This window comes from Ammospiza nelsoni, chromosome 32, assembly GCF_027579445.1.
Source record: "Ammospiza nelsoni isolate bAmmNel1 chromosome 32, bAmmNel1.pri, whole genome shotgun sequence".
NCBI classification, from domain to species: Eukaryota; Metazoa; Chordata; class Aves; order Passeriformes; family Passerellidae; genus Ammospiza; species Ammospiza nelsoni.
In genome coordinates, this window is record NC_080664.1 from 1,001,630 (window position 1) to 1,021,371 (window position 19,742).

At 56.9% G+C, this 19,742-nt stretch overlaps 3 protein-coding genes across 4 annotated transcripts; all 3 read left to right on the plus strand.

Annotated features, from left to right (window-relative positions):
• The first annotated feature begins 3,929 nt into the window (after nt 1-3,929).
• Nucleotides 3,930-10,647, plus strand: SMARCD1 (SWI/SNF related, matrix associated, actin dependent regulator of chromatin, subfamily d, member 1). Its single transcript, XM_059491334.1, has 13 exons — nt 3,930-4,094; nt 4,169-4,356; nt 5,115-5,157; nt 5,241-5,363; nt 5,629-5,751; nt 6,236-6,352; nt 6,672-6,773; nt 7,069-7,230; nt 7,347-7,444; nt 7,901-8,036; nt 8,362-8,484; nt 8,724-8,825; nt 9,010-10,647. Exons 1-13 carry the CDS (start codon nt 3,930-3,932, stop codon nt 9,061-9,063), a joined length of 1,536 nt encoding a protein of 511 aa, XP_059347317.1. The 3' UTR covers nt 9,064-10,647.
• Nucleotides 10,648-11,731: 1,084 nt separating this feature from the next.
• GPD1 (glycerol-3-phosphate dehydrogenase 1) lies at nt 11,732-16,340 on the plus strand. Its single transcript, XM_059491335.1, has 8 exons — nt 11,732-11,851; nt 12,023-12,200; nt 12,593-12,733; nt 13,150-13,288; nt 14,161-14,273; nt 14,414-14,647; nt 14,879-14,985; nt 15,181-16,340. Exons 1-8 carry the CDS (start codon nt 11,811-11,813, stop codon nt 15,275-15,277), a joined length of 1,050 nt encoding a protein of 349 aa, XP_059347318.1. The 5' UTR covers nt 11,732-11,810; the 3' UTR covers nt 15,278-16,340.
• A 1,689-nt stretch (nt 16,341-18,029) lies between these two features.
• On the plus strand, nt 18,030-19,583 carry LOC132085803 (cytochrome c oxidase assembly protein COX14 homolog). Of its 2 annotated transcripts, none has more exons than XM_059491266.1 (2): nt 18,030-18,092; nt 19,279-19,583. In XM_059491266.1, exon 2 carries the CDS (start codon nt 19,287-19,289, stop codon nt 19,443-19,445), a length of 159 nt encoding a protein of 52 aa, XP_059347249.1. In that variant the 5' UTR covers nt 18,030-18,092; nt 19,279-19,286; the 3' UTR covers nt 19,446-19,583. The 2 variants fall into 2 exon arrangements, with proteins under 2 accessions (XP_059347249.1, XP_059347248.1); XM_059491265.1 differs by lacking the exon at nt 18,030-18,092 and adding an exon at nt 18,250-18,675.
• Nucleotides 19,584-19,742: the final 159 nt, after the last annotated feature.

The following is a 19,742-nucleotide window of genomic DNA, read 5'->3' on the forward strand; positions in this document are numbered from 1 at the left end:
ACGCGGCACCTCCACCTGTCCAGAACGTCTTCCTTGGCCCTGCCCTGGGATCAGCCCTGGGATCAGCCCCAGGATCAGCTCCAGGAGCACCAAAGGGGGCTCAGCTGGGAGGTGCCACCTGGGCTCTGAGGACACCGGGCACTGTCCCTCCCTGCTCACCCCTCCTGGGCTCTGGGCAGCCTGGCCAGCTCCAGCACTGCCCCATGGTCCCTCCCGTCCGCAGGGAACCCTGTGGCCCCAAACTCAGCCATCCTTGGGGAGAAGGGCACAAGGAAACTCCTGGTCCCACTTGTCCCCAGCTGGGGACACCCCCTTGGCACCACCGTGGCTGGGCAGGCACCGGAGCCCCAACTCCCCGGGGTTCAGAGGGGGCTCTGGGGCTCCAGCCCCGCTGTGCCCCAAAAGCTGCTGCCCCGGGGGGTTTGGGGTGTCTGTGGGTTCCCAGAACCTCTGCTGCCCCTCCCTGGCACAGCCCTGCCCTGGCTGGGGTCTGTGGCCACCTGTCAGAGCCCACCAGTCCCTCTGGGGTCCCCATCTGGCCCCCCAGCCCATCTCCCAGCCCCCAGGCCAGAGCCCTCCCTGGGCCCAAGTGCTACTTATCTTTAAGAGCTTTTGCAATAAGTCTTTTTAGTAATTTTTTTTTCTAAACTGCAGTTTTGTTTTTTATTCTTGTCATTTTTATTCTTATTATTTGCTTCCTGACCAAAATTAGGAACTGGGGGTCAGTCCTTTGTATCCAGCGATCACCCAAAGACGACGGGTTGGCCACATCCATAAATTTTCTTATGGATTTCTCCTAATATTTCATCACGTTTCATTTATTTATTTTCTTTCTTTCTCTTTCCCATTCAAGCTTTTAAAGATGGGGCTGGGATTTGACCTTGAGGCTCACCTGTTGAAGAAAACGCTTTTTTGTTATGTCATCGGCATTTTATATTTCTTATATATAATATATATGACTATATATATATGTGTACATATATATATATATCTATATGCATCATGCCAGTGTAGATACCCATCCAGTAGCATTTAGGCCTTGTTCTTGTGCCATTTTTTTTTCTGTTACTGATCTCTGAATGCCTTCAAGTGTATAAAGTGTGGAATTCTCTCCGGTATCTGTACTATGTACACACATTTTCATAGGAAGCACAATAAGATGACAGATGCATTGTACATCAATACCTGCTACTCTTAACAACGATGATATAAAGAATGATATAAATTATATAACTCCCCCACGCCGAGCCTTTCTCTCTTGCTGAGCTGCTGGAAATGCTCCCCTGAGGAGGCAGGTGGGGACAGCCTCATCCCAGGATGGAGCAGAAAGGGAAGAGGGGAAAAAAATGGGAAAGGGAAAAGGAGGAAAAAACTTTGGGCCAGACTTCCAGAGCAGAGTGTGCTCTGTGTCAGAGCTGAGGCTGAGCTGAGCCTCCCTTTCCTGGCGCCTCATCCAGCTCCAGCCTCACTGATTTCCCAAGGAATTCCTCCCAAGGGACACAGGGCTGGAGGAAGGAATGATTCCTGCTCCCCAGCAGGGAAAGGAGAATTAACACTCACAGAGCTCTTAATCCCTGACAGCTGCAGCACTCCATGGTTTGGGACCCACCTGAGGTCCAACAGGAGTTGCCAGGTGGAATTTCGCCCTGGGAGCACAACCCAAATATAACACACACCTTTTGTCCTAAAAATTTCCGGCTACAAAGAGCAATAGTAACAACAGAGCAGATCCAGCAGTGGGCATCCAAAAAAAGCCCTCAGGGCTCCATGGAGACTGAATAATAGGGAGTGGGAGTGGGCAAGGAAGGCTGAAATGCCAACGCACACCCACACCATCCTCCCCCCGGTCCCTTGGCTCCGACCGTGTCCCCTGGCTCCTGGAAATGGCAGAAATGCAGTTTTGCATCTCAACGAGGATGCTCTCACCCCGCTCTGGCTCTTCCCGGCCAGAGCTGGAGCTGCAAAGGCCAGGGGGTGGGATTGGAAGGAGAAGGGGGCCAGGAGGGCGTTAATGAACGCGGGTAATTAATCACAGCCCAGCCGTGCCCGCAGCACCCCCGGCTCCGGCAGCCGTAATCCCCGCGGGAGCTGCTGGCTGTGCTGCGAGCAGGTCACCCCGTCCATCTGTCACTGCTCAGGGCTCCAGAGGGCTCAGGGGAGGTGTCAGAGCCCCAGGGGCAGCACAGCTCTGCAATTCCCCTGGAATGCAGCAGGTACCGCCGGGATGGGCAGCAAACGCTGCTCTTGCAGGTCCAAGTGTCCAACGTGTCCATCAGAGCATCGTGGGGCAGCAGGATGGGGATGGGAACATCAACCCGCTGGTGGTGAAGCCCGATGTAGGGCTTCAGGCTCTTTGGGGTCTGGGGACCTGCAGTCTGCTCTGAAGGATCTGAAGCTGTTTGGGATCCTCACCCTGATCGGGATCCAGGGAATCTCAGTTTATTTGAGATCTGGGGACCTTCAGCCTGTTCAGGATCTGAAGCTGTCGGGATCCAGGCAGCCTCACCCTGATCGGGATCCAGGGAATCTCAGCTTATTTGAGATCTGAAGCTGTTTGGGATCCTCACCCTGATCAGGATCCAGGCAGCCTCAGCTCATTTGAGATCTGGGGACCTTCAGCCCATTCAGATCCAGGGAGCCTCAGCCCATGGAGACACCCAGCCCACTCAGGCTCTGTGGAGATCCCGAGATTCCACCACCTCCCCTCGTGGGCCAGAATTCCCATTCTGCCCTCGCTGGCTGCCAGGGTAACAGGAGCTGAGGGACAATGGCACGGCCCCGGTGCTGCTGTCCTGCTGTCCTGCAGCCAGAGCCAGGCTGGCTGGGCACCAAAGTTTCCATGGAGCCACCGGCAGGTGCAGGGAAGGCATTTCCAAAGCTGTTCCACCAAACCCTCGGGGCAGGAGAAAGGAGGAAAGGCACAATGAGGTCACTCCGAGCCTCTCCAGGCTGAACCATGCCAATTCTCCCAGTCTTTCCTCCCAGCTGAGCTGCTCCATCGTTTGGATCATCCTGGTGCCTCCTCCTGACTTGCTCCTCATCCTCCCTGTGCTGGGACCCCCAGGCTGCAGGCAGCGCTCATCAGATGATCATCATTAATTTTTTAATTAATACTTGTGGTGTGACTGCGCACTTGGCTTTTTCCATGGATTAATGCTGACTGGGTTTGTGTCCCTTTTCTCTCTGAGCACAGGAAACTGCTTCAGGGAGAAGCAACTTAATGTTAATACTTGCAGAAAGTGGCCTTTAACTCCGACCTCCTGCTCTGGAGGAACCCCAGGGGAGACAGGAATCCTTTTCCTCTGCCCGAACCTGCACAAACTGGGCCCATTCATGGTCATTTGTTTTCCCCATAAATTTCATCCCTAAGATCCCAGAATCCCTGAGGCTGGAAAAGATCACCAAGTCCAAACTGTGAGTGACCCCCATAAGAGCACCATGAGTGCCACGTCCAGCTGTTCCTTGGACACCTCCAGGGATGGCGACTCCACCACCTCCCAGGGCAGCTCCGCACACCCTTTCCATGGAGAAATTCCTCCTGAACGAGGAGGGCAGCTCAGGTGAGGGGTGTCACTGCCCCACCTGCACATCAGAGCCCTCCATCCCTGCGAAAGGCGCATCCACCTCTCTCTGAGCACATCCCGGAGCAAGGGAGGCTCCAGCACCAGGGAACAAGGGCTGTAATCACGGCCGAGGAGCGGGGACTGATACCCCCCAACCCCTCCCAGCGTTTGGGACCATCCCGCACCCCAATCCCACCCCTCAACGTCCCCGATCCCCCCTCCCGCACCCCCAATCTCCCATCCCCGCCGCTCGTTCCTCCCGTCCGCCAGGGGGCGCTGCGGGCGGCGGGCGCGGGCGGCTCCTCCCCGGCGCTCCGCGCGCCCTGCGCGGCCGTTTCCGGTTCCGCTCCCTTTGTGCGAGACAAGATGGCGGCGCGGGCCGGGTTCCAGTCGGGGCCTGCGAGCGGCGGCGGCGCCGGGGCCGCGCCCGGGGCCGCGCTGGGCCCGGGAGCGCCGGGCGGGGCGGTGCGCATGGGCCCGGCGCCGGGGCAGGGCCTGTACCGCTCGCCGCTGCCCGGAGCCGCCTACCCGGTGAGGCGGGGCGGCGCGGGGCGGGGCGCGGGGCCGGGCTCGGCGGGCGCTGACCGGCTCTGTTCTCTCCGCAGCGCCCCGGGATGCTGCCGGGCGGCCGCCTGGCGCCGCAGGGCCCGGCCATGGGTCCTCCCGGATACGGCGGGAGCCCAGCCGTGCGGCCCGCGCTGGCGCAGGCCGGGCTGGACCAGGCTCGCAAGCGGCCGGCGCCGCAGCAGCTTCAGCAGGTGCAGCCGCAGGCGGTGCCCAACCGCAACCACAAGTAAGGAACGGGGGCACGGGGAGAGGGCACATCCCGGGCTAACGGGGACATCCCGGGCTAACGGGGACATCCCGGACAATGGGAGCATCTCGGGGCGAAAGTAACATCCCCTGGCTGTCGTGGGGTTCGGGAGGAATTTTTTCATGGAAATTGCCAGACTTTATAAGGGGCTGCGCAGGAGGGTGGTGGAGTTCCCGTCCCTGGAGGTTTTCAAGGAATGATGGATGTGGCACTGAGTGGTCTGGGTTGGTGACAGGGTGGGGATCGGGCACAGGTTGGAGTCAAGGGTCTGGAAGGGCTTTTCCAGCCTCAAGGATTCTGGAGTTCTCAGCCGTCCTTCAGCATTTAGGGGCTGAAGGATCCTGTCAGGTCCTTGTGCATTCTCCTGGCACTGGAGGACAACACTGGGAAGGGCTGAGTTTATGTCACGTGCCTGCATCCTGGTGTGATGCCCTATTGAGAATGAAATTCATGCTGGATTAAAATGCTCTTCCTGGAAAAGCCAATCCAAAGTTCATTGAGGCAGGAGGATCACTTGGTGTGGACATTTTGTGAGGTCCTCCTTCCCAAGGGATGAAACCGCATTCCAACAGCTGTAATTCCCTTTGTGAGTGCTCAGAGGGGGGGGGAGCATTGAGATAACCAGTTAGCCACACTGAGCTATACTCCCCAGCTAACTGGGGAGCTGCAGGTTTGTGATTTTTTGTACCCAGAGCTGTTCCCATTTTCACACCTCCTTTGCCTCTTGCCCCTGTCAGTGCCAAGAAGAAGAAGATGGCAGATAAAATCCTCCCACAGCGGGTGAGTGGGACACGGGAAGGGGCTCGGGGGGAGGTGAGGCTGCTGGGGAGCTGATGGGCATTTCCATCCTTGCCTGGGCACAGATCCGTGAGCTCGTGCCCGAGTCCCAGGCCTACATGGACCTGCTGGCCTTCGAGAGGAAGCTGGACCAGACCATCATGAGGAAGCGCCTGGATATCCAGGAGGCTCTGAAACGCCCCATCAAGGTAGGGGGGTCCATGCCTTGTATCCAGGCTCTGCAGGCTCCTGAGTTCAGGCAGCACTGAAGGGCTGTGTGCTGTGAGTGTGGCAAATCAGGGCTCCCAAGGACTGGGACCAGCAGCTCCTCTGTCCTCGCTGTGTGCTCCAGGAGGAGGGGAATGTGAGGCAGCTGAGAGCATTGAGCTCAGTTTTAGCAAAGCCTGTGCAGCACAGTTGGCCCTGTGCAGGAGAATTAACTGATTATTAATTAGCTGATGTTTTTCCTCCTAGCAAAAGCGAAAGCTGCGTATTTTTATCTCCAACACCTTCAACCCCGCCAAGTCGGACGCGGAGGACGGCGAAGGAACCGTCGCCTCCTGGGAGCTCCGGGTGGAAGGACGGCTGTTGGAGGATGTAAGTGGGAAATACCCAACCTCAGAGGGGACTGTGGGTCTGGAGTTGGCAGTAAAACCAGTTTCCTAGTGTCCGAGAGCACAGCTGGGGCTTGATATCCTCCTTCATCTCTGTTTTCCAAGGAGTCTGATGGTGACGAGACCGAGAGCCCAGCTTGCAGACCGATGGGTGTCCCCATGGCAGGACATGAGTTGTCCAAAGTTCTTAGAGTTGTGAGAATCACTGGTGAGAGCAGCTCAGTGGCACTTGTGTCCCCAGCTCTGAGAACCAGGGCACTGGCATTGTACGTAACTGCTGAGGGGTTTAACTCCTGCGAGCTCATCTTTAACTCCAGTCTTTCCCTTTCTCACTTGGAAACTCGATTTTTGAGCACACGTTGGTGAATTCAGGTGGTCAGAACTTACAGGAGCTGTCGTGCACGGTGGCTATGCTTGAGTGCTGAGACTTGCTGCCCTAACCCTCTTCCTCCCTGTGTTGCTTGCAGTCTGCTCTGTCCAAATATGATGCCACCAAGCAGAAAAGGAAATTTTCGTCCTTCTTTAAATCTCTGGTCATTGAACTTGATAAAGACCTGTATGGCCCTGACAATCACCTAGTAGAGGTGAGCTGCTTTTTGCTGTGTTTCTTCTAAAAGTGGGTTGGTGTTTCAGCAGGTGGGGTTTGTGTGTCATTTACAACATGGGAGGTGGGAATCCTTGAGGCTTCTGGGAGCCAGGAGCTCTTGAATTCTCACTTTGGCTTTACCTCTCACTTGCTGAAGGTCAGAACAAATGTGTTGACTCTTGTTTAAACTCTTAAGTAGGAAGAATTGGAGATTTCTCTACCTGGGTGGGATTTACTGGCAAAGCTTTTGGGTGCCCAGCAACAGGAGCAGGGAGAATCATGTTTGGGGGGTTTCTGAATTCCCTCTCATGTTCCAGTGGCACAGGACTGCAACGACTCAGGAGACAGACGGCTTCCAGGTGAAGAGGCCGGGGGATGTGAACGTGCGCTGCACTGTCCTGCTGATGCTGGATTACCAGGTAGCACAGTAGGGAAAAATTCCTCCCTCTGGGGGTGGTGAGGCCCTGGCACAACTGCCAGGGAAGCTGTGGCTGCCCCTGGATCCCTGGAAGTGCCCAAGGCCAGGTTGGACAGGGCTTGGAGCAATCCTGAATAGTTGGAGGTGCCCTTGGCCATGGCAGGGGGTGGAATGAGATTTCTTTAAGGTCCTTCCCAACCCAAACCATTCCACGATTCCATGCTGGGAGCAGCAGTGCTGGGCATGCAGCATTCCCTGTGTCTGGGCTGCCTCACCTCTCGGTGCTCTTTGTTCAGCCTCCCCAGTTCAAGCTGGACCCGCGCCTGGCTCGGCTGCTGGGCATCCACACGCAGACCCGGCCCGTGATCATCCAGGCCCTGTGGCAGTACATCAAGACCCACAAGCTGCAGGACCCCCACGAGCGGGAGTTTGTCATCTGTGACAAGTACTTGCAGCAGGTGAGCAGTGGCAGGGCTAGAGCAGCAGCAGCCTGAGCAGTTCCCAGCGTGGGCAGCCCCCACGGGGGTGGCTGCAGCGAGCCCCTGCTCCTCGCCCAGCCCTGTCTCTGTCACAGATTTTTGAGTCGCAGCGGATGAAGTTCTCGGAGATCCCACAAAGGCTTCATGCCTTGCTGATGCCCCCCGAGCCCATCATCATCAATCATGTGATCAGGTGAGGCTGCTCCACGGCAGTTCCTGTTTCCAGGGAGGAGTGGAAGGAGTGGGAGGGAGGGATGGGTGAGGCTGGCTTGGAAGACAATGTGCTGTGTCCTGATTTTCAGCAGCAGTTCCCATGTTGCCTGTCACTGTTCCTTTGTACAAGAGCAGCCGCCTCTCTCATTACCACCTCCCTCTTCCAAAGGCACTCCCACATCCCTGCTGTCCTTTGCTGTGCATAGAAACCTTCATGGAGCAATCATTCTTTTATTTTGCTGCAAAGCCATCTGTGGGCTTTAGCTGCTTTTGGGGCTGAGGCTGACAGTGGCATGGCTTGTGCCTGTGCCTGCCTGCAGTCTGTTCGCTGCAGCATCCCAGAGGAGCTGCATTTGCTGCTTTCTTAAACTGGTCCCAGATTTTGCCTTCTTTCTGGAGCTGTTCCCTGATTTTGGCTTCTTGTGGATGTCCCCAGTGTTGACCCAAATGACCAGAAGAAAACAGCCTGCTATGACATTGACGTGGAGGTGGACGATACCCTGAAAACTCAGATGAATTCCTTTCTGCTCTCCACAGCCAGTCAACAGGAAATTGCTGCTCTGGATAACAAGGTAGGAAAAGCTCCTTCAGGTCTGCTCTCCTTGTTGCTGGGCAGGGATGTGTCTCTGGTCACAGGATAGGAGTGTTCTGGTGTTTGGAAGCTGCAGTGGGAAGAGCCATGTTTACAAACATGGTTGTACCTGGTAATGTAATTTTTAAAGCAACAAGTCTATGGGAAAATTGGTAATATTTAGAGAGCAGGAAACTGGGAGCTGAACATCCTGGTAAGTATAACTTAACTAGAGAGTGTAAGAATTTGCCTTCGTGTGTTGGATGCCTTGATGTTTCTGACTTCTCTCCTGTTCAGCAGTTCCATTCTGTGTTTGTCTCCCTCAGATCCATGAAACAATTGAGACCATCAACCAGCTGAAGACACAGCGCGAGTTCATGCTGAGCTTTGCCCGAGATCCTCAGGGCTTCATCAACGACTGGCTCCAGTCCCAGTGCCGGGATTTGAAGGTAGAAGCTTTGTCTTGTGTGGAAGGTGGTCCAGTTCACACGCTTCCCTCATTAGAATGAGCTCCCACAGTGAGAAGGAGGCAATTTCCTCCTTGGAAAGCGAGGCTGGGATTTGAGTCAAGTGTAAGAAGCTGACCTGAGTGCACTGAGATGTGTGTGAGGAAAGGGAAGGGGGTGGGTTTGCTCAGCACAGCCAGAGCTTTTGCACTCACTGAGCTGTTGTGCCTTTGTGCTGCCAGACAATGACTGATGTCGTTGGGAATCCCGAGGAGGAGCGCAGAGCCGAGTTCTACTTCCAGCCGTGGGCGCAGGAAGCCGTGTGCCGATACTTCTACTCCAAGGTCAGCGTCCCCAGGCTGGGGTCCCTCTCTGTGCTGGCACTCCGTGGGGCACACAGTGCTGGGGGGAGGTGGTGGTTGCATCTTGGTCCTGGTTTGAGCTCACCCTTTCCCAGCTGGTGCTGTGTGTTAACTTGGTGCTGCACCACCCGAGGGTGTTAATGCTGCAATTCTGCTCCTCGTGCAGGTGCAGCAGAGACGGCAGGAACTGGAGCAGGCCCTGGGCATCCGGAACACATAGGCTGCTCTGCTCCTCCCCAGGCAGAAGCATCACAGCTGTTTGTGGAGACAGAGCTGCAGAGCTCTCTGTTCCAGCTCACTGAATCCCACTCTGGCAGCGAGGCCCACGCTATTCATCCTGGCATTGTCCCTGCAGGGGCAAGTCCAGGACACCTGGGGCAAGCAGACAGGCTCCAACGAGCACACATTTCTACCTGGTTTTCTTCCTGACTGTTGCCTTGTCAGTCCCAAGGCTTCCACGAGCGTCCCCATGACTCTGCACTGCCTGTAGTGTCCCCGGTAGCCAGAGTGACTCAGAGCCTTCTCTCAGCCCATTCCTCCCCAACCAGCATCTGGTTGGGCACTCAGAGCTGGCTCTGAAGCCTGGCTCTGCTCTAAGGTGTGGCTGGGCTCTTCCCTGCCACGTTTTACAGCCCGTGCCAGGCGCTGTCGTGGGCAGGATGCCATGAGCTGACATACCTCCCTGCCCTCACCCCCTCCTCAGAGGGTGCTGCTGCACTGGGCTGCCTCATAGGTCACTCTCCTCCTTGAGGAAGTTCCTGAACTGTACAGAGAATTGCTTCTTCCCTTCTCCCTTCTCCCTGCCCCATTCCCTGCGTGTTCCCTGATGGACTGTCCTGGGCTGGGATCACAGGGAGACAAGGCCTTGGCTTCCTGCAGGGATGTGGAAGCCTTGGAGTGATGCAGAGCTCTGCACTTCGAACACCTATCAGTGGCTTCCAGCAAACCATGTGGCTGCTTGTGTTCCCTGGAGCAGGGAGAGGAGATGGAGCAGCTGCCTGGAATTCTGCAGGGACAGTGTTGTAGGCTCATTCCTTCAGGACAGTTGTCCTCTGTCACTTACTGTGGGGACCAGAGGCTCCTTCATGTGGGTCCAAGGACAGGACAGTCCTTGGAAATGGACATTTTTCCAAGCATATGTGAGTTAGCAGGTGTTTCCATGCTGAAGCTCCTGTGGTTTTTAGTCAAGTTTAGGCTGTGGGGCTGCCATAGGGCCCAGCATGGTTCAGGAATGTACAAATAGATTTTCTCCACTGTGAGGAGTAGCAGCCCCAATGCCTCCTCTTGGAATGAGGTGCTGGTGGTCAGGCTTAGGAGAATGAAATAGCTCCTCTTCACTCCAATCCCAGTGTTTGTGCTCGGGACTATAACGAAAATGGACTCAAAGCTGGTCTGACTCTTGGAATAGCTGCTGGATCATGTTACTGGTGAGCACTCACCCAGTTCCGTGTGGCTGGGGAGGCTGCTGTGAGTTGGAGCACCTGGGTGGCCCTACTACTCCTTGTGTCTGTGTTACTATATGTCTGTGAGTAATAGACTCTCGACTTCCCCTCTCCTTTGCCCTTCTGAAATGCTCCTCCGTGGTACTGGGGTGAAGGTCTTGGTGCTGGAGAAGCAGCCCCTGATTCCTCAGGGTACTCCCACAGGAGGGATGCTGAGTCCTACATAGGCAAACGTAGCTGTTGCAGAGTAACTGCTTTTCTTAACTGAGTATTACGGTTTTTTCCATGGACCAAATTTTTTTTTTTTGTACTGTATCCTTGTAGACGTCACCCAGTTTTAATAAAAGACTCCTGTGAAGGAAGCTGTCCTCCTCCTTCCATGCTGAGAGCTTGCACTCTCCCAGCTGCCATGGGGGATGAGCCTGGTGACTCCCAGGGAAGGGACACCATTATCTCTGCTTTCTTCTTCTCCTCAAAGCCAGCGGGGTTAAGTGACTGGAGAGAAAATGTTCTTCATATTTTGGCCTTTTATAGCGAGCCCTTCATGGAGGGATCTCCCAGCTTGCAGACTCTGCTAAGCCTTTGCAAAGTGCTTTTGTGGTAAACAAAGTAACTTGAGCAAAACTGGAAATCCAGTGGCCCGTGCTAATAAATCCTGAACTGCCTCGTGTCCACTTGGCTGGATTGTGGCAGCCTGGATTGTGCCCAAGGGAGTAGGTCAGAATTTGAAGGAAACTAAAGTACAGTTTACATGCAAGGTTTAAAATTATGCAGAAGGGGATTTATTTTCTTCACCCTGCTTGTTTATAGAATGTAACTGCTTTGCTGCAGACCTGGGAGCCCCTGGGGCAAGGGAAGGATCCTCTGTGAAGGGGAAAGGCTGCACCAGGTGGTTCCTGCTCCTTCTTTGGGGGGGGAAATGGCACTTTTAAGCAAGAGGGGGACAATGAAAAGCTTTTCTGCAGAAAGGCTCAGCAATCACAAGTCAGCTTGGTGAGTGCCCTGCCAAGGGGGTCTGCAGCTTCCTCAGAAGGGGCAGCAGAGGGACAGGTCTGATCCCTGTGCTCTGGGACAGTGTCAGGACCCCGGGGAAAGGCTGGAGCTGTGTCAGGGGGGATAGGATGGATATTAGGAAAAGGGTATTTTCCCTAAAAGTTCTCAGGCACCGAACAAGCTCCCCAGGGAATGGTCACAACAACCCTGACCCTGCCAGAGCTCAAGGGTGTTTGGACAACGCTGTCAGGCACGGGGTGGGATTGTTGGGGTGTCCTGCTCAGGGCCAGGGCTTGGACTCCCCAGTCTTTGAGGCTCCCTTCCATCTCAGAATACTCCGTGATTCTGTGGCTGCTGGTTCTGGGGGCTCTGAGCTGCTCCAGGGCAGCGCTCTGCACCTGCCGCTCACGGAGCGGTGCCCGGGGCCCCGGGGCGAGGCGGGGCCGGGGGCGGGCCGGGGCCGCCCCTGCTCCGGGCAGCCCTGAAATAGCCGGGGCGGGTTCCAAGCCCGCAGTGCCCCGCTCCCGGCACCATGGGCGGCAAGAAGGTTTGCGTCGTGGGCTCTGGCAACTGGTGAGCGCCGGGCACCCGGCTCCCCTCGGCGGGCGCAGCGCGGTCCCTGTCCTGCCCTGTCCCCCCTCGGCAGCCGGTGCCAGCCGCGCCCGTTCCTGCAGGGCACAGCGTCACCTGTGGTGCCCTGGGCTCCCCGGTGCCCACAACCACAGCCACCCTCTGCCCTCGCAGGGGCTCGGCCATCGCCAAGATCGCCGGCAGCAACACAGCTCGGCTGGGCAGCTTCGAGAGCCAGGTGAACATGTGGGTGCTGGAGGAGGAGGTGGGCGGCCGGCGGCTCACGGACATCATCAACACGGAGCACGAGAACGTCAAGTACCTGCCGGGGCACAAGCTGCCCCCCAACGTGGTGAGTGTGGGCTGCCAGCAGTGTCTCGAGGGGCAGAGCTGATGGCCAGGCTTTGGAGAGAGGCCAGCAGCTCTGGGGGGCTGCTGGAGCCCCGGCTGTGAAGCAGGGGATGCAGCGGGCTGTGCGGGGCTCAGTTATGCCCTCCCACTGACCTTCATCTGTGCTTGGATGAGCTGCAGCCCTGGCTGCTCTCACTGCCCACCTTTGACTCTGCTCTGGCATCCCACAGGCTGGGCTGGAGGCCATGTGGCTGCCTCTGAGCTGGCATCATCCCCTCTGCTCTGGGATCATCCCACCAGCCCCTCTGCTGGCAGGAACCTCGGCATGGTGGCTTTGGGCCCTTCCTTGCCATCCATCCTCCCAGTCCCTAACAACAGTCACGCTCTATTCAGGTGGCAGAGCCAGACCTGCTCAAAGCCTGTGCAGGGGCTGATGTCCTCCTGTTCGTGGTGCCCCACCAGTTCATCGGCAAAGTCTGTGACCAGCTCAAGGGCCACGTGAAGAAAGACGCCATTGGGATGTCACTCATCAAGGTGGGAGCAGGAGCAGCACTAACCAGGGTGTGGGGCCAAGGAAGGGGAGCTGGAAGCAGCCTGGAGTGGCTGCTGAGGGAATCCAGGGATTTTGGAACAGAAATGGACAGTGGGGGGAAGAAGGGAAGTGGGGGCAGAGTCTTTGTGGGGATTTGGAGGTGTTGGGGGAGAAGGGTGAGGGCATAAGGGGGATCTCAGTGCTGAGAGGAGCAGGGCACAGCTTTGCATGTCAGGATCAGTCAGAGCACTGCAGCACAGGGAATGGCAGGATTGGGTGCAGGGCAGGTGTCCAGGAGGGGCAGCTGCTCATTGTCTGGTTGGCAAGGTGGTGTTCAGTCAAAGGCTGGACTCAATATCCTTAGAGATCTATCCCAGTGTAATTGATGCTGTGATCTCTGTCCCTGGCTGTCCCTCAGGGCGTGGATGAAGGACCAGATGGGCTGAGGCTGATCTCAGACATCATCCATGAGAAACTGGGAATAGAAATGAATGTGCTCATGGGGGCCAATATTGCCAATGAAGTGGCAGAAGAGAAGTTCTGTGAAACCACCATTGGTAAGGAGCCCTCCTCGTTAGCAGCTTCCATTTGTGATTAGCAGCGAGAGGCAAAGGGCAGAGTATGGTGCAGCTCAAACTCCTGCTGCCTTGGGTGAACTGGCCCTGTTCCCTGGAGGCTCCATAGGAGCTGGCTGAGCTCATTCCCAGGGTTTGTGATGGGATCACTCGCTTCATTAACAATGGAGTTGTGCAGCTAAAAGTTTCTGCCAGCATGGAGCCAGCATCAGGCAGCTGCCTGGCACAAATTAAAGAGGTGGGCAACAAGAGGCCTTTTAGGAGTAATTTCCATCCTTGATTTCCTTGGGCTTCACAGGATGCCCACCTGGATCTCACGTTATTGCTAGCCAGGGCTGCTTGGAAGTTCATCTGGCAACAGTTCCAACACCCTCCACACTGTTGCGGACTGTGCACAAAGCCAAGACAAACAGAACCATTTGCTGGGTCAGAAGTTGTGGCATTCAAAGTGTTGTTTTATTAAACAACAGCAAACACACTGGGCAGGAGGCTGGGGAGGTGGAGCAGAGCCCACAACCCCTGTGAGCACACAGGACCCTGCAGGGACAACCAGGACAGAAAGCTGCAACCCCAAATTTACAACCTTTGAAGATGCCTTTAACCTACTGAGTATTCAGAAAGTCATTTCCCTCTTGCGTGACAGCAGCATGGATTGTCCCCTGTGTTCTGGGAATGTCAAAGTTGAACATTGCTTATCTGTCAGGCAGTGTGTGCCTGACTCTGTGTGGACCTGCAACTGTTTTGCAACATTGGTTGGGCAATAGGTTCCTCTCACTGAATGACCTTCAGGAGAGCATGGACCTACCTCATGGATCTTCCCCATCATCTTCTTCCTTGTCCCTTTGTCTCCTCAGGCTGCAAGAACATGAAGCACGGGCAGATGCTGAAGGACCTGATGCAGACCCCCAACTTCCGCGTGTCGGTGGTGCAGGAAGCTGACACTGTAGAGATCTGTGGGGCTCTCAAGGTGAGCAGAGCCTGGAGCTCTGCAGGGAGCTGGGGGAGGAGGGATGGTGGGCACTGACAGCAGCCAGTGGGATCACACAGCCAAGCCCCAAGCTCTGTTGGGAACAAATCCCTCCACATCACATTGGCACTGTTTTCCAGAACGTGGTGGCTGTCGGGGCCGGTTTCTGTGATGGGCTTGGCTACGGTGACAACACCAAGGCTGCCGTGATCCGCCTGGGCCTGATGGAGATGATTGGCTTTGCCAAACTCTTCTGCAAGGGCCCTGTCACCTCCTCCACCTTCCTGGAGAGCTGCGGCGTTGCCGACCTCATCACCACCTGCTACGGGGGCCGCAACCGCAAGGTGGCCGAGGCTTTTGCCAAGACTGGGAAGGTGAGCAGAGCTGGGAGTGGCTGACACTGATAAAAGTGTGTGGATAAAGCTGGGTCAGCACAGGTTTAGGTGGGAGAGCAGGAAAAATTCACCCACAGGGTGGATGGGCACTGAGCAGGTTCCCTGTGGGACCTGCCTGTGCTTGGCTAGTGCTGCAGCCCAGCTCCAGGGCAGGAACGTGGTGCAGCAGCAGGGCTGCAGCTCCAGCTTCTCATTGCTGTGTTGTTTCAGTCCATCGAGCAGCTGGAGAAGGAGATGCTGAATGGGCAGAAGCTGCAGGGTCCCCAGACATCTGCTGAGCTGCATCGAATCCTCAAGAGCAAGAATGCAGTGGAGAAGTGAGTGCTGGGATCTCTGTGCTTTGTTGGGGTAGGGCTGGGGCCTTTTCAGGAGCAGCAGGAGGAGAAAGCTGGGCAGGAGTGACCCGTTGGATGGGGCACAGTGCCATTGGCCCACCTGCTCCCGCATGCCATGACAGAAGTCCAGGTGCTCTTACTCTGCCATCTGGGGTGACTTTCTTTGTCTGCCCACAGGTTCCCCCTCTTCACGGCTGTGTATCGGATCTGCTACGAGGGAAAACCTGTCACCGACTTCATCACGTGTCTGCAGAACCACCCTGAGCACATGTAAGGGGCTCTGCCTGCAGAGCACAGGTCCTGCTGAGATGTGCTGAGAGCTCCTGCCCACACCAACCTCATCTGCTGCCACAGCCTTGGAAGGAGTCTGGGTCTCCTGGGAGCCTCTGCAGACTGCTGGAAGAGCAGAGGTTCCCTTCCCCAGCCCCAGACACTGCCCTGGACACTGAGCCTGGCACAGAGGTACCTGCTGACCTCTTCCTCTCTTTGAAGGGCTCATTTAATTGCTGCTGCCAAGGTTTGCCCTGAGCAGGGCTGAGCATCTTCCTCCTTCCACTTCCTCACAGTGGATTCAGCTCTGGAAAGGATTCTGCCAGGCCATCATGATAGATAAGGGCTGGGCACTGCCTGGCGGGGAAAACAAGTGTCCCAAGTCTTCCTTCTTAGCCCCTACGGGTGACACCAGCTCTTCCCTACCTGCTGCTGCTTTTGCATTCCCTGTCTGGTGGAGAGGGCACAGTCCCCTGCCAGGCTCCACCTGCTGAGTGGAGCTCTCAGGACTTCCAAAGGCACTGAGGATCTTTCTAAGCAGCACCAGCACAGACAATGGCATTCCCTGCCACCCAGCCATGTGCTGCTTTCCTCCAGCTGCTCCTGCTGACCCAGGGACACGCTGGAGTTTGTTTAGAGCTTTTGCTCTCTCCATCAGACCTGGCCCCAGCCCGGGGGAGCTCCCCTGTTGTCACAGGAGGAAGGAGGTCTCACACTTTCCCTCATGTGGGGATGCTGCAAGCTGCCCTCTGGCACGGGGGCAGGAATTGGCATATGATCCACAACACGTACATGGAGATGTCCAACATCCCAGGACAGAACAGAGGTCTTGGGCCTGACACTGAGCCTGTGAAATTTGCCCCTTGTCCGGACAGGTGCCACATGTCCTTCTGCCCCTCTGAGCTGTTTGCTCAGGCCAGAGTGTCCAGCAGTCACTGATCCTACCTGGGCTGGAAGGCTGGAATGCTGCAAGGCTCCCTTTTCTCCCCCTTCAAATCCCAGAGCCAAGGGGTCTCTGACTAGCAGTGTTCCTTTGAAATAACAATAAACATGGAGAGGAGATGGGAGATGCTCTCCAGTGCATCACTGTTGCTGGGTTGGTGCCTGCTGGACTTGCTGAGTGCTCAGAACAGTGCACTGCCCGTTCCCTCCTGGCTCTGCACCCTCCTGTGCTGTCCCAGAAACAGCAAGAACATCCCTGTAGGTCCCTCTTTAGCCCCAAGGTCACACAGTGTCCCACTTGCTTTGTCTCAGCAACAGTTCCAGGATTAAAATTTGGCCGTAGGACTATGGTGGGTTGGGATTGCAACATTGAGCCGGGTCCAGAGTCCTCACCTGGGGCCAGCAGGAGCCAGGCCAGGACTGCACTGTGCCCCACACACCCCAGGCCTCCCTACCTCTGACGTTTGGGGCTTCCCAGGACGCACTGTGAGATTTTATTCATCTCTTCCCAGCTGCTTTTCCCAGACTCGCCTCGTCCCTGTGTGTCTTTCAAGGAGCCCCGTACTGAGTGACCTTTCCAGGGCTCTCAACCCTCTGCTCGGTGTCTTACAAGGGGAATTTAATCTGTTGGCACTGCACATGTTTCTGTGCCTTTTATTAGCCACGTTTTCTCAGCAGGCACTCCGCGACCTTTAAATTCAGCAGAACTGTCGTGTGGGGGGAGCCAACACGGCTTCCTCTGCCGAGGAGCTTTATTGAGCTTGGAGGAAGGATAAAGGAAGTCCAGCGTGTTCCTGCAGGGCTGGCACCACTTCTAGTTCTCTTTGTCTTCAAGGGCTTCAAGGAATCCAAGTGTTTGTATACGAAGCTCATGCAGGAGAGAGGGTCCCTGAGCTCTGCAAACTCCTGTCAGCACCTGCAGCAGAATCCAGCAGGGATTTGTGTTTAGCTGAGAGCTCCTCTGCGATGGAAATGCTTTGTGCATCCTTCCCTGTCCATGTTTCTTTGACCCTGAAGTGCCCAAATCGCTGCAAACCCTTGCTGAGGGTCCCAGGTCTCCAATGATCTCTCACTTTTAAACACGCCACACTGGAGCTGGATGTCCCGAGCTATAAAAAGTCTTCCCTTTGCCATTTGGAATTATGTTCTGCAGGCTCAGCACATCCCAGTGCCACAGTCCTGGGAGCTGCTGCTGGGGGAAAGATGGATGAGGAGGGGAGAAAGAGTAACCCTGGCAGCTTTGGAGCTTGAGGGAGCCCCGGATAGAGCAGGGCTGGGACAGCAGAGCTCAAAGGCTGGAAAGGAGCTCCGGGAGGGGAGCAGCTGCCACAGGGGGGACAGGAGTGAGGGGACCTGGGGGAACAGGAGGGGACCTGGGGGAACGCGGCCTGGTGGGAAGGGGGCTCTGGGCTGAGGGCACACTGGGGTCCTGGGCACGCACCAGGGCCCTTGGAATGGCACTGGGACCCTTGGAATGGCAGTGGGACCCTCAGGATGTCACTAGAACCGTTGTGAAGCCACCGTGATGGTCGGGATGGCACCGCGCCGCTGAGCCTCAGGGCTGCAGCACGGCCCGGACAGCCTCGGCCCCATGCACGTGTGGTCAAGGACTGTCCCTTGAGGGCCCTCGGCCCGCGGGTTCCGTCGTGCAGGGAGGCCCGTGTGGGCTTCGCCGGGGGACCCGAGTGGCGGCGACGGCGGCGGGAGCGCCCCTGAGGGGAGACTGAGGCGGGGCCGCCAGGGGGCGCTGCGGGCACCGCGCGCTTCCCGCGCTCGGGGGGGACCACGTGACCGCGGCACACGTGACGACACGGGGCACGTGACTGCCCCGCGCCACGTGACGGCGGCCGGGAGAGCGGCGGAGCGGGAGCGGAGCGGTGAGGCCGGAACGGACGGGATGGGAACGGGGAGTCCGGAGAGACCGGAACGGACGGGATGGGAGCGGGGAGTCCGGAGAGACCGGGACGGACGGGATGGGAACGGGGAGTCCGGAGAGACCGGAACGGACGGGATGGGAGCGGGGAGTCCGGAGAGACCGGGACGGACGGGATGGGAGCGGGGAGTCCGGAGAGACCGGGACGGACGGGATGGGAGCGGGGAGTCCGGAGAGACCGGGACGGACGGGATGGGAACGGGGAGTCCGGAGAGACCGGGACGGACCGGCATGAGACGGGAGCGGGGAGTCCGGGGGGGATCGGGCCGGACCGCACCGGACGGGACGGGATGGGATAGGATGATGGACGGGACCCGCGAATCCGCGCTCCCGGCCCCGCTCCCCGCCGCCTTCCTGCGGGCCGGTAGTCATTGAGCTCACCAGGGACCGACCGTGTCCGTGACTGACCTGGATGAAAGGATGGAAGGACCCTGAGCGGGTCTGGTGCTGGTACAAAACGTGGCTGATCCATCCGAAGGCTGTGCTGCCGTCCAGCAGGGCCTCCATCGGCTGGGGCAAAGAAAAACGTAATGATTTATTAGAATAACCTAATGAAGGTCAGCAAGAGCAAGTGCAGGATCCTGCACCTGCGGAGGAATAGCCCCAAGTAGCGGTGGGATCCTGGAATGCACGGGGCCAGCAGGTCAGGGAGGGGATCCTGCCCCTTGGCCAGAGTGAGCATCCAGTGCTGGCCTCTGGACAGACAAGGAGCTGCTGGGGATGCTCCAGTGGAGGCCACAAAGATGTTGAGGGATCTGGAGCATCTCTGAGGGGACACTGGGAGCTGGGCTTGGTTATTCTGGAGAGAAGACTGAGATGGGATTTTATTAATACATATAAATATCTCCAAGGACTCAGAGGATAATGCCAGACCCTTTTGATGATGCCCAGAAACAGGATGAGGAGCAAGTCATAAACTAGACCACAAGAAGTTTTACCTCAACATGAGGGTGAACTTTCCATGGAGGGAGGCAGAGCACTGGAACAGTTCCCCATGGAGTCATGGGAGTTTTCCTTTCTGGAGACACCGGGACATTCTCCAGTGTCACCTGCTCTGGGTGACCCTGCCTGGACGATCTCCAGGTCCGTTCCAACACTGACCATCCTGGCATTGTGTGTGTCTCTCTCAGGTGCAGCCATGGTGTCCAGAAAGCAGCTGGCAGACTTTGGCTACAAGGCCTTCTCGGGCTCCATGATGCTGCTGACGGTGTACGCCGGTTACCTGTGCAGTGTGCGTGTGCAGAGAATGCTCCAGCACCGCCGCCAGCGAGAGAGCACGCCTGGGGCTGAGAGCTGAGCCTGTCCTGGGGCTGGGGCTGACAGCTGGGACCAGCCCCAGGAGCTGAGCCTGTGCTCGGAGCCCCCAGCCCCACCTTCCTGCTGCCCCCTGGCATGGGGAGGCAGATGGAGTGCAATAAAACCCATGTTAAAGTTGCCAGTGTGGTGATGTGTGGTGTCCCCCAAATCATAAATTGGTCACTCTGTTCCACCCCCCTTCCATGGGCAGGGATGCATTCCATGAGTCCATCACTTCAGTTCTTCCAAAAAGCTGTTTTTCTTGTTCTGGCAGCAGTACAAGTGCTCAGAGACAGCC